At 52.4% G+C, this 13,037-nt stretch overlaps 1 protein-coding gene across 1 annotated transcript in view; it reads left to right on the top strand.

The window, feature by feature from the left end:
* The window catches only part of TGFBI (transforming growth factor beta induced), a 32,146-nt gene extending 19,401 nt beyond the window's left edge, over positions 1-12,745 (top strand). Inside the window, exons 8-17 of the mRNA XM_068535931.1 lie at positions 2,143-2,355; positions 3,198-3,335; positions 3,901-4,046; positions 4,891-5,027; positions 5,872-6,002; positions 8,401-8,525; positions 9,769-9,871; positions 10,448-10,527; positions 11,593-11,617; positions 12,092-12,745. Of these exons, the coding sequence (XP_068392032.1) occupies positions 2,143-2,355; positions 3,198-3,335; positions 3,901-4,046; positions 4,891-5,027; positions 5,872-6,002; positions 8,401-8,525; positions 9,769-9,871; positions 10,448-10,527; positions 11,593-11,617; positions 12,092-12,132 (1,139 nt within the window). The 3' untranslated portion in view covers positions 12,133-12,745. The remainder of the gene's footprint in view (positions 1-2,142; positions 2,356-3,197; positions 3,336-3,900; positions 4,047-4,890; positions 5,028-5,871; positions 6,003-8,400; positions 8,526-9,768; positions 9,872-10,447; positions 10,528-11,592; positions 11,618-12,091) is intronic.
* The last annotated feature ends 292 nt before the right edge of the window (positions 12,746-13,037 follow it).

Genomic DNA, 13,037 nt, shown 5'->3' on the forward strand with positions numbered 1-13,037 from the left:
AATGAAAAACCCAAAACGGACAACTCTTGACTCTTCATTGCTGAGTCCTTCCTCACCTTCTCAGTGAGCTGATAAGTTAGGAGTGTTGATTATTGCTGGAGGAGAGGGAAGAACCACGTGAGGGCATGTGAGGGAGATTAGGAGGGGAGGCCAGGCTCTGCCACCCCAGCTCCCCAACTCCAGGACCACTGAGATGCTGCCTGCAGGTCCCTGGGTCCCCTTCAAAGGGGAGTAGGCCCCAGGTCCCCTGTGCACTCCAACCCTCCAATCACACTTACTCCTCCCACATATAATCCAGGGATGACTTCGTTTCTTTTGAATCTATTTAAACCCACCTTCGAAATGCCTAATGCATTTCAGACACCCCATAAATGTAAAACGTTCTCCTTGAAGCTATGCAGGGATGGGAAGGGGCACATTTCTGAAAGCACAGATGGGGATCTATTATGTCCAGATATTGTGGTGCCAGGAACCCAGGCCACAAAAGTGAACATGGTACAGTCAAGGAAGTTTAAACCTAGTTGGTGTAACAGGCTTAATTAAAAACAGGTCATTGGGGATCTGATGTGCTGAGCGTTGTACTCAGAGATACTCCCAAGGTCACGGGGATGAGGGCAGGGATGGGCATCCGCAGCCTGAGGGTCCTGAAGGCTTCCGAGGAGATGAGACTTGGGTGCATCGCAGCATTTTAGCTTTTTATTTAGAGCTGTTTTCCCCCTAAAACATGTTTTGTACGGAGCACATTTTTATCTTTGTAGCCATCAGAACACCTTATTATAAAGTGAAAAAAACACCCCAAGTTTATCCCTTTTGCACATCTGCCTTTTCCCACTTTAAGCTGTTTGCTCAAAGCTAGGGCCCTCTGTGTGGGGCTGCTACTGCAGGCTGGGGGGCGGGCGGCCACAGTCCACCTGACAGTCTCCTGGTTGCTGGCGGGTCGGCAGATGGACGAGAAGTGCCCGTTCGCAGACTGGCTTCCAGCCCTGGCCTGGCTCACCCTCCGAGGGGCCCTGGCAGTTCACCCACCTCCCCACCCCCGGCCTTCAGCTTCCTTCCCTGAGAAACTAAATCCCCAAGGCCTCATTCCCACAGCGGTCTTGCCGTCCTCTGTCTTCCCCACCAGCTGAAGCGGGTCAGCACTGGCCTTCAAGGCCCTCAGCACTTCTGCGGGGCCTCAGAGCTTCCTCCTGTCTGTGACAGTGCGGTTTTGGTTCCCACACTCAGGACACATTGGAACTCGCCTCTGTGGTGAGCACGCAAGACAAAGGGCCCCGGGGACCTTGGTGAGCAACAGTCCTGGAACGGCTCTGCCTGGCTGGGGCTGGAGCATGTCCCCTCCGCTGCTCCTGCAGCCTCAGCACCCCCAGCCCCTGCCCTGTCCCTAAAGCAGCACTTGGGCAAGTAATTAAATGATTGTGTTTATGATTTACGGGCGGGGTGAATGGGGCTGCAGAGACCATGTCTTACTGCTCACCGTCCCCAGCCTCTAACAGGCCCTGGCAACTAAGGAGACCCTTGGGGTAAAGTGAACAAAAACAAATAAAATGTAGAAATAATTCAGAACTTTCATTTGCTACAGTTTTCATCTTTCCCTACCACGCTTTACATTTTCATAAAGGTCAGTAGATTAAAAAAATCCCAAGGTAAACTCATTTGAGTTTCTCCCCTATCTGGGAAGTTCAGATACAAATAAGAGAATTCACCCTGAAGTTCAGGTACTAAGAAGCTAATCACTAGCATTCGTTGGGCGTTTACTCTGTCGTCAGCCGCTGTGTTGGGTGCTTAACCTTCAGAGTTTCATGTCATCCTTACATCAGCCCTAGGAGATGAATGCTGTGCTTATCTCCACTTGACCAGTGAGGAAGTTGAGACTCAAAGAGGCTCAGTGACTCGCCCAGGGTCCCACAGCTGCTAAGTGGCCGAGCTGGGATTCAAACTCAGGTAGACTGCACAGAGCCCAACTAGTTTTAGAGGCTAGGAGGAGGAGAGGAAGAGGAGGATCCAGGCCACGTGGTACCCCAGGCTCGTCTGATCGTTAGCCTCGGAGAGAATGGAATCCTCCTAGCCGGGGCAGGCGGCGAACTGGCGCCTCGGGTCAGCCCGGCTGGCACTGACTTGACCTGTGTCCTGTTCGGCCCCCAGACCTGCTAAACAACCACATCCTGAAGTCGGCCATGTGTGCCGAAGCCATCGTGGCGGGGCTGTCCTTGGAGACCCTGGAGGGCACCACGCTGGAGGTGGGCTGCAGCGGGGACACGCTCACCATCAACGGGAAGCCCATCATCTCCAACAAAGACGTCCTGGCCACCAACGGTGTGATCCACTTCATCGACGAGCTGCTCATTCCAGACTCAGGTGATCCAGGCCTCGGGGACCTTGGGCCTGCCAGGTCTGCTGTGCCCTGTGCCGTCCATGGTGGCGCGGCTGGGGGAACTCGGGGATCTTGGGAGCCGCTTCCCTGTCTGCACCCAGCTCACAGCCTCCCAGGAGAGACAGCCTGGGCACCTGGAAGGTTGCAGCCAGATTATGAAGAGTCTTGAGCTGCAGGCTTGGGAGTCCGGGCATTACCCTGTGGGCAGGGGAGAGCCATTGGAGGTGTCTGGGGAGGGAGCGACTCAATCACGGAGGCCTTTCAGAAGATCTGCCTGCGCTGGTTGGGCACAGAGGGCCATTTGCTGACTTCAGAGCACTTGCTTTCTCCATCATGCCCAAGGATCCCAGGGTCACTGACCCAGGGAAAAATGACTGAATGGACTTTGGCTTGGGTCCCATTCAGCATCCTTTCCCCATCCTGGATTGCCAGGGAGTTCTACTGCTAATGAGTGAGGGAATTTCACAGGAAAAAACAAACCCAGAAGAAAACTTTCTGTGGGTGTGGTCACTGGCATTATCAACTCTTCAGAAGCCATGACACAGACAAATGCTTTCTTCCTTCCCAGCATTGGACAGGACCCTGACCAAGGGCTGGGACAGAGGCCCTCTGCCCAACTGAGCCTCACCTCACTTCCCCAACCGGTGTGGTTTTCTGGGTGACCATTCCCCTGATGACACAAACCCGCTGTGCCCCAGCAGTGTTTAGAGGGGTTGTTGACTCAAGAGATGACATTCCTGCTGATGTATGTCATGCTCTGGGATGGACGAATGATACATGAAAACAGTACTTTTAACTTTTGAACCCACTTTCTCCTTCCTTATAGCCAAGACGCTATTTGAGTTGGCTGCAGAGTCCGATGTTTCCACAGCTGTTGACCTTTTCAGACAAGCTGGCCTCGGCACCCATCTCTCTGGAACTGAGCGATTGACTCTCCTGGCCCCCATGAATTCTGTCTTCAAAGGTATCGTGGGGAAGGCATCCCTGTGCGTTTGTCTCTGGGGGCAGCTGCCCCACCGCTGTCACCTCCACAGCACCCTCCCCAATTTACAGCTCCCCGTGGACCATTCGTGCTTCCACCCAGCTCAGCCAAAAGCAGAAGTGACCTCACGAGAAAGTGAAGAGGCTCTGCTATTTCGTTTGGTAGAGCAGAGGATGCACGTGGCAGTCTTGTCCTCAGAATTCAAGAGTGTGCATCTGTTGGGAGAGCAAAGCACTCCCTTGTCTTTTTATTTGCGGGGTCAATTGCCAGTGTGATAGTCAGGAGGTCAGAGAGAGGATACAGCTGAGCCATGGCCATGGGGAAGGCAGAGAAGGGCCAAGTTGTGTCCGTGCCTACCCCTCCCTCTTAGGGCAAAATTCCAAACACCCTTGGTTATCTAGACATTTTTTTTTTTTAATTCTCAGAAGATGCCAGATGTTAAGGAATATTGGCAGCCTTGCTTGATTTCTCAATTTCTATTTCCAAATGGAAGGAGGGACGGGCTTTCTGCTGCATTGTCTGGACCTGACCACGCCTTCTCTTGCAGATGGAACCCCTCCAATTGATGCCCGGACGAAGAATTTGCTTCTGAACCACATCATTAAAGATCAGCTGGCCTCCAAGTATCTGTACCACGGACAGATCCTAGAAACTCTGGGCGGCAAAAAACTGAGAGTTTTTGTTTACCGTAATGTAAGTTCTGGGTCCTAAATCACGCTCTTTCTTTGTCTCAGCTCCAAGAAATGCAAGCTATATTAGTGTTAAAAAAAAAAAAAAAAAGTGTTCAATAAGCAGGAGCTTGCCTGAGAACTGGTTTCTAATAAGGAAGGAAGGAATTTTAGAAAGAATATCTGATATCAAAGGATCGAAATGAGGGTCTTGCCAAAAGAGTCAAACCTCCTTTTCTGGAGGCCTTTGGGAATAAACTGAACACCCGTCTGGCCTGGCTGGGTAAGCATTCATCCACCCTGAACCCAGAGTGATGAACGAAGAGAGGGATGCAGGTTTTGGATCCTTCTTAGCTCCCGTGAAGAGAAACCTTGCCTGAACTGACACTCAGCCCTCCTTGGTCCAAAAGCTTCTCTTCCCTCTTCTCCTGTTTCTGCTCTCTCTTCAAACCCAACAGTTACCCTGGGATATCAAATAGGAAGTACAACGCAACATAGCCCTTGCTCGGGACCAGCCAGCGCCATTTGGCTAAAGACGGTTGTCATTTGTTAAATAAATAAATGAAGAGACTCAATCTCTTTATTTGATCATTGTCGATGGCCCTCGTGTCACGTGATAATCTCATTATGGGCCCTCTCTGTACATTTATTGGGGCCTCTATAGCTGTTCTTTCCTTAAGGAACGCCATTTTTATTTTTTTTTTTCCTGGAGGAAACACATCCTTTAATCCTAGTCTTAATGCTGCAGCCCCGTATATATTCACTGATCTCTGCGGGTGAAGCCATCAGCACATGCCCTGAACAAATCAGGAGGCCCCTGCTTTGGGTTGGGGGGTGACGTGGCCTCTCTCTGCCCCTCTTTTGTGCAGAGCCTGTGCATTGAGAACAGCTGCATCGCCGCCCACGACAAGAGGGGCAGATACGGGACCCTGTTCACCATGGACCGGGTGCTGACCCCCCCAGTGGGCACCGTCATGGACGTGCTGAAGGGGGACAGTCGCTTCAGGTAACCGGCCCCATCCCGGGGCGGTGCTTCTGCAAGTGGCCGTGCTGGGGCAGGACGGTGGCCTCAGCTGTCTGTCGAGCTCCCCACTTCCTCAGGGCTCCAGTGAACACTGGCCATGTGTCCGTGTGATCTCCCAAGCCGGGGATTCGGAAAGGACGAGGGTCACCTTGAAAACTTAGGTTGAGAAGAAGGGTGGCTTCTGGGAGTGTAATCCTCACACCCTTGGGAACAGGGAGGGGGCTGCACTTGTATTCCTGAAGGGCAAGGGAAACATCCTGCTCTCCTTTTAAAGTCCCAGGGAAGCTGAGAACACCTGGCTTTGCGCGCGTGATGAGTCTCACTCTGTGTAGTGTCTGCTTATTGCCCCTGAAGTTTCCTTCCTTCTCAGGCTCCTGATGTCACGTTGTTTTCTTGCCTTGCTCTCTCCATTTCTGATTTGCTCACTCGCCACCGGGTGCTGTGACATCGAGCATTTCTTGTCACTGAATTCAGCCATCTGCACAAGAGCCTAGGAGACCACCCACCCTCTGCCCCCACCTCCCACCCCCCGGAATCACATCCCTCGGGCCCTGGGGCTCAGCCAGTCTCTGGGTCAGCCATGGCACTGACCTCTCCCTTCCTCCTTCCGCCTCTGGCCACTGACTTTTGGCTTTTAACTGAGCTTAGCATTTATGGAGAGAAGATGCAGACCAGAATCGTTCCCTGTCTGTATGAAAACCAGCAAGGGGTATGAATGCCAGTGCTCTGGGCTCCACCTACCCACAGTGGTGCGGTATTTGGGCAAATGACAACCCCCCCTCACACACACACAGGGAGGTGACCTTTTCCGTGTGTGTATCCACAGCATGCTGGTGGCCGCCATCCAGTCTGCGGGGCTGACCGAGGCCCTCAACCGGGAAGGGGTCTACACGGTCTTCGCCCCTACCAATGAAGCCTTCCAAGCCTTGCCACCGGGAGAACTGAACAAACTCTTGGGTAAAGACCAACCTAAGTACATTTTTCAACTTCTCTAAAGTAACTGTATCGGTCAGGGTTTCAGCAGGAAACAGTTGGCACATTATGAAGGGTTTGACTGAAAGGAATTTAATGACAAGACTATTTGCAGAGGTGTGGGCAGGGTTAAGGAACCAGCAAAGGGTGATGGTACCCATTGTTTACCACTCCAGGCCTGGGGGTGCTGGGGGCAGGGGATGGTGGGGGGAGGGCCGGTCCAGGGAGACCCTAGGAGGAGGAGCATAGCACACTGGCTAGAGCCACATGCAGCTGCTGTCAGAACCATGGCAAGGAGGCCACTAGGTGCCTTGGCCTCCTTCAGCGGCCTCCTGGCAGCTGATCGCAGGAGGGTGAGGGAGCCCGGATGATGTACTTCACGGTGGTCAGCTTCCCCGGGCAGTGAACAAGGCAGAGAAGAGTAGAAGGGAATTGAGGGTAGATGACAACCAGCCCAGTCAACAAGGCATGCCTTCCCCTGAGGACCTGTGAGAAGCTGCTGATGAAGCCATTTACCTGCATCACATGTACCTCGGGATGAAAGCTTTACCGAGAAGCTCATCAAGGCCCTGAGCAATTAGGTTGCGTATGTTTGAGAGACAATCTAGTGGTGAAGAGCTTGGGCTCCCAGATTACCTGAAAGCAGACCAAACCCTGGCTCTGGCATTTACCAGCTGAGTGACCTCTTGCAGGTTGCTTAACCTCTCTGGGCCTCAGTTTTCCCATTAGTAAAATGGGGGTGGTAAGAGCGCCTTGCTCAGAGTGTTAATAAGGATTAAATGAGCATTGCCCACAATGCTGGGCACACGTGCCCCATCGATAATGGGGTAATGGCTATGACGGTGCGGAGGTAGGATGGGCCTGCGGTGTTTACTCTGATGCATGCCTGTGAACGACACATCCACCCAGTGCAGAAAGGTGAGGAGGAGGAGGAGGAGGAGGAGGAGGAAGAACCTTGGCTAAGCCTTGGGACCCAAATCGTCTACAGCTCCCTTCCCGCTCTGGAGTACAGAACAAAAAGCTCGGGCAGCTGTGAACTGAATTTGTGTCCTGTTTAATTTTCTTTATTGCTAAATGAATGCCTGTGTCTGTGGTGCTGACATATGTTCCTGAGGAGAGGGGAGACATTCATTCTGGACATAAACTTTCCATTCTGTCTCTGTTCAGGAGGAAGGGAATATTCCCCAGGTGTCCCAAGCCTGCTTGGCTTGCCTTTCATTTTCAGCTGTGCAGGAGCTGAGGGAGGGCTTGGGCAAAGCTCCCCCAACACGCCCTCCCTCAGGCCTGCGGGCAGGATTAGACCCCAGCACGCCTGGGGCATGGAGCCTGTCCCCATCCCCGTGTTAGAAGTCGATCCAGATGTTAGAGATCTCAGAAGAAGGAGACCCCTCCCATCCTGGGGGCTGGCTTGGCTCAGCACCTCCAGGCCGTACTTTGGTGGAAGGGAAACTCTTGCCAGCTCCAAGTTGTGGATGTTTGGAAATCCCTTTGTACCTGGTAGCTCCATCCCGTGGCACTCATGTGGATTCGTCCATAACCAAGTGAACTCCCCAAAATACTTTAAAGCTTCCTCTGTTCTCAGTTTCAAGTTGCTGGAAATAGCCGTCCATAAGCCCTGGGGATACCCGGCCATTTGGCTGGTAACATGAGTGCCAGGGGCAGCCTCGATGCAGAGGAGAGGGCAGCTGGCAGCCTTAAGATTGCCTCCCACACTTAATCTGGGGACTGCCTGTGCACCTTGATGAGCAATTGGCTGCTTTCCCCAGTGGGTGGAGGAGCTGACGTGGGCCGGAAGGAATGCTGAGACGTGACGAGGAGGGACACTGTGGAGGGATCCCCCCTTCGGCCCTGACCTCATCGGCTCCATAGCTCCTCCAGACCGCAGCTGTCGACTCTTTTAAGTTCTCCCTTAGGAAACAGCCGTCTCAAAGTATGCATTTGAGGGCAGAATGTGTAAATATTTCACTACTGTGTTATAACTATTGGGAGCCATGCTGATGATGAAATGTCTCAGATGCCAGTGCTGGAAAGGCCCCTGGCTTTCCAAGCAAATATTTAGTCATGGAAACATGAGTCACACTCACAGAGGAGTATAGATTAACTCCCTTCTCAGCATCACGGAAGCGTGTACTTAACCCAGCAGCCCATCCAGTGCACAAGTAGAGTCATGGCCACGGTCATATGTCTTGTTCCCCTGACCATTATGCACATGGTGGGTCGGAGGGCTGAGCACACAGTAGGTGCTCAATAAGTGCTTATTACCTGGGCAGGGGGTTCTCCATCTCGGGGGTGACTGCTTACATCTTCTCCTTTGGGCCCTCCCTGACCACACCAGTTACCAGCCTTAGGATTAACTCTGCTTTCTTTTCCCACAAACCTGCAGGCAACGCCAAGGAGCTTGCCAACATCCTGAAATACCACGTTGGCGATGAAATCCTGGTTAGCGGAGGCATCGGGGCCCTGGTGCGGCTGAAGTCTCTCCAAGGCGACAAGTTGGAAGTCAGCTCGGTGAGTATGTTTAACAATTAAAAGGCTGGCCGTGCCCTACCACTGGGGTTTAGGGCACACCTCGTCCCTAGAATGGCATTAGACACACACTCCGTGTTTAAGAAGCATCTTGAATCTCTGAGTGCATTTTGAAAGAAAAGAGAAGAAGGAAAGAAAAGAAAAAAGGAAAGGAAAAGAAAAAGAGTCTTCAGGGAAATCAAGGGAGATTGTGGTTAGACCGGAATAAGAACTTCCAGATCTGCAGGGGAATAAAGCATCTGATTGGCATCTGGGAGAAGCTATTAAATCTCCCTTTCCTTAAGGAAATGATAGTTACTTACAAGTCTTGAAAGATCAATTCCCAATCCCCTTCCCACTCTATCCCCCCCAAGTCCAGGGGTTCACTGAGCTGTACCATGAACCAGACCAGCCCAGGAGGCTTTTTCTTCTGACGCTTGTTCTGTGAACCTTCCCTTACTCTGCACATTCCACTTTGGAGCTGCCTCCGAGGGTCCCTACCTTGAAGAGAGGGAACAGATAGGCAGCCCAGCTCTGCGAAGCTGCCTGTGGCCTCCCTGGCTGTACCAGCCAAGGCCACTGACACCCCGTGGAGGGACCACCCTTGCAGCATGTGGCTGGCTCAGCTTCTGCTTCCTGCACCTCTCTCCTGGCCTCCAGCCATCCCTGTGCTCAGCAGCTTCTCCCGGGAGCACAGGAAGGCAGGCAGGGACGGCATGACTTGTTTGACTTCTGCAGGTCACCTGAGAATCTCCCAGCTCCTAGTCTGGGGTGTCAGGGTCCTGTCGGTCTCAGGCTCCAGTTCCCCCTTCCCCCTTGGGTCGTTCAGGAAAGCCTGAGACAGATTTACCCTGTGAGAAACTCTGAAGCCAGGCATGGAGGAAAAGCGGAAAGAGCCCTTCAACCAGAGCCAGACACCTGGCTTCTGTTCCCAGCTGTCCCACCTGCTCAGCTTAAAGGAGGCCATGATATCGACCTCCTCACCACGCACTGCTGTGAGGATAAGGGAATCACACAAAAGAGCACTTTGTAAATTGCAACATGCTGGGTCCACACAAGGATTAAATTGAGTCTACCAGACCGAAGGTCTGTAGCTGACAGGGGTCTTGTTCCAGTCACCAGAGTATCCCCAGCACTTAGCACAGGATCTGGCATCCAGAAGTGCTCAGTAAACATTTGCTAGGTTTAAGAATGGATAAGGTAAACGTGCTTGGTGTTCAACAATTGTTGTCTCTTTTTCTCCCAGAAAAACAACGTGGTGAATGTCAATAAGGAGCCTGTTACTGAAGTTGACATCATGGCCACCAATGGCGTGGTCCACGTCATCTCCAGTGTCCTGCAGCCTCCGGGTAAGGCCCTAAAGAACCACGCCCCCGCTCATCCTGCTGCTGGCCCTTCTCGACACACAGCCGTTGGTGCTCGATAGAAACCCTGCTGTAAGCAAAGATGAGAATGATGTGGGACGTGTGGACTGAGCATCTCTGGATGGCATTGCTGGGTCTGGTTGAAAAGTAACTTAGGAACTCTTGGTTCAAATGCACTACACCCAGCAACTCAAGGACAGATTTCTCTTTGCTGCATTGCCTGGCTATCCTAGCCCTGTTCGAACAGAGCCCAGTTGTTTGTTACATGTGAACGCTGTGAACATGGGTCAAAGCACCCCTCCTGCAGCATCCCGCCCTGGGTGAGCTCTCTTTACCTCCAGCAAAGCTGGAGCCTAGCCTCTCTCAACCTGTGCATTCACCTTTCTTTGAGCTCTCTCCCCACGGGCCGAATTCCACCACGAGTTATGGAAAGTTATAAAGGAAAACTTCATCTGAGAATGTGAGCCAGAAAACCCAACAGTGCCCCCTCAGTCCTGGTGGTTATGAATGACACGCTAATCATTTCTCTCTCATTGAAGCTGCCTTTCCTTTTATCTGCAGCCAACAGACCTCAGGAACGGGGGGACGAACTCGCAGACTCTGCGCTTGATATCTTCAAACAGGCGTCCGCGTTCTCCAGGGTAAGACGCCTGCCTACGCTGGCCCCTGCCCTGAACAGCCTTGGGTCTTGTGCTTGGGCTCATGGAGGGGACTCTCCTGTCTTCCTTGGCTGTCCTCCCAGGGCTCTCCTGTAATTTCTGTCCACTCCCATGGGGGCATCCTCAGCCCCGGCCTGTGTGGAGTTTGGATAAAAGAACCCAGGCAGGCCCTGCTTCCTTTGTGGGCGACAGCCGAGGCCTTCCAAGCGAGGCATCTGAGCCTCAGTGCGTGGGGAGGCCGTAAGAACAGACACAGCTGTGGAATCCAGCTGACCGAGAAGCGCGGCCCATCTTGAACTTTCCTTACAGCAGACTGGCCTGCCCTGAGCCTGGGCTCCGAGTCACTCTTCTGTTTTCCGTGACGCAGCCCGCCGTGGCCAGTGCTGGGGCCCTGCTGGGCAGAGGTGTGGCTGCTGGATCCAGGGCCCTCTGTGTGGGGAACCTCCCTTCCTTGCCTCAGCCCCACCTCCCTCTCAGAACCTCTCGGACTTTCTGTGCTTCTCCTCCTGTTCCCTAGCTTGCCCAGGGCCCAGGGGTCCCACTCAGGCTCCCTTCAGGTCAGGTGGAGCCCCTTGGGAATACGGGTCATGTTACAGAAGGTTTGCATTTCCACAGAAGAGCCTGCAGGAGGTAGTCTTTAACCCAGAGGTATGGAGCTGGAATACGTCCCTTTACTTTTGGACATAGGGCTCTCCTTCGCGCCCCTTGAGGAGGGTTCTTGGCCCAGAGTTCCTATTCCTGAGCCACCCCCTGTGCGATCCCAGCTCCGCAAGCTCCAGGTGATAGTCTGGGGGGAAGCCTGACTTTGGGGCATCCCAGGAATGTCCGCCTCAGAGTCTCCTTGGTTGGGGCTAGCACGTCATCACTTGGGGCTGCCACGACTGACTGAGTGGCTCCCCGGGGCCCAGCAGTTCCACATTTCCCCTTCCTCTTCCTCATCCCCACCATTTTTTTCTGAGTAAGGATGGCAATGGGCAAAGCCACTGCCATGAGCAGGTGTAGGTATTACATCCACTAGAAAACTTTACACCTTGTGTTTTCTTTCAGGCTACCCAGAGCTCTGTGAAACTAGGTAAGTCTGGTCTGGGTTTGAAGTCCTTGTAGACTTGTTTGGGTCTTACCCCCAAGCAGGCCCAAATCTGCCATCTGCTGTCTATAGATAAGAACACCATGGTGCAGTAAAACATGGCCTTTGGGGTCAGACACAGAACACCTAGTTTCCTTCTCCCTAAGATGGAGATAATAAGAGTGCCAACCTTTTTAGGGTTGATATGAGTTTTTAGGTTTGAGAATCTGGGAATATTGCACAGGGGCTTGGCAGGAACCCATGATGAGGTCGTGGTCCCAAGCTGGCAGACGTAGAAAATCCCAGTTCAGAACATCATTGAGTAAGATATGAAGTTTCACAAACCAAAAAGCATCTGCTCTGTGCAGGAGAGGATGGTAGAAGAAGGCTGCTTGGCCCTCGTGCTCGTGATTCTGACAGTATCCTAGACAGACATGGGAAGCCTGCACCTTTTTCACCTTTCAAATATCTCTCTTTCAGCCCCTGTCTATCAGCGGTTATTAGAGAGGATGAAGCATTAGTGCGAAGGACCGCACGCAGGAGGAATGCATTTCAGCAGCTCCCACCAATTTCTCTCAGTTTGCCAAAGAGACTGAATGTTTCTGAAACCAAATATCACACTTCAATGTACCTGGGCCATAATGTACACCGTAATGAGATCTGAGCCTTGGGAGGGTGGGGGGAGGAGGGAGAGAGAGAGACTTTTAATTTTTTCCCCCTAAACGTGACTGTTAGCCCATTGCGTGCAGAGACCTGGATGTCACTGCCTGACATTCACTTCCAGGAAGGACCTGTCCCAAATGTGGAACTTCCTGCCTATGCTACTTACTCTGGAAAAGGGAGCCAAAGTTTCTGAAGCTCACAAAACATGAATCAAGCAATCCAGCATCATGGGGGTGTCGTGGCACTGTTTTTGTAAAGCTCTTTCACAGCTGGAGAAATAGAAATGGCATCCTTATAAGCTATGAGTTGAACTGCTCTGTCAAACATTTCTTGCACCTGCATGTAGCTTGGACCCTTCTGTGTGACCTGTCCAGGTAGAAAAGAGAGGGTAGGTAGGGCACGCAGAGCTCAGGATTCCCCAGTTGTGGTAGAGACATGGTGTGTCTGTAATAATAAAACCAAAGAAATGTGTGCCGCTTTGGATGGGAACTGTGTGCTGGCTTGGGTGTTTACAGGGTTGGGTTTCTGTTTCTTGGGGCTGTGATGCGCCTCCCACGGAAATTCCACCAGGAGCAGCTAGGCGACAAGCCCTGAGGGATGGTCTGTGGGGATGACCATAGCATCAGCTTCATAGGTCCATCGCGAGAATGAAGGGACATGATTCTTGTAAAGCACTCGGCACAGCATTAAGTATCCTTTTTCTTATCACGCTGTCTGGAGCTGCTCAGGATCAGTGCAGCTGAGAGCCTTTTTTTAGTGTCTT

The sequence above is a fragment of the Eschrichtius robustus genome, chromosome 2 (assembly GCF_028021215.1).
Source record: "Eschrichtius robustus isolate mEscRob2 chromosome 2, mEscRob2.pri, whole genome shotgun sequence".
Lineage (NCBI taxonomy): Eukaryota > Metazoa > Chordata > Mammalia > Artiodactyla > Eschrichtiidae > Eschrichtius > Eschrichtius robustus.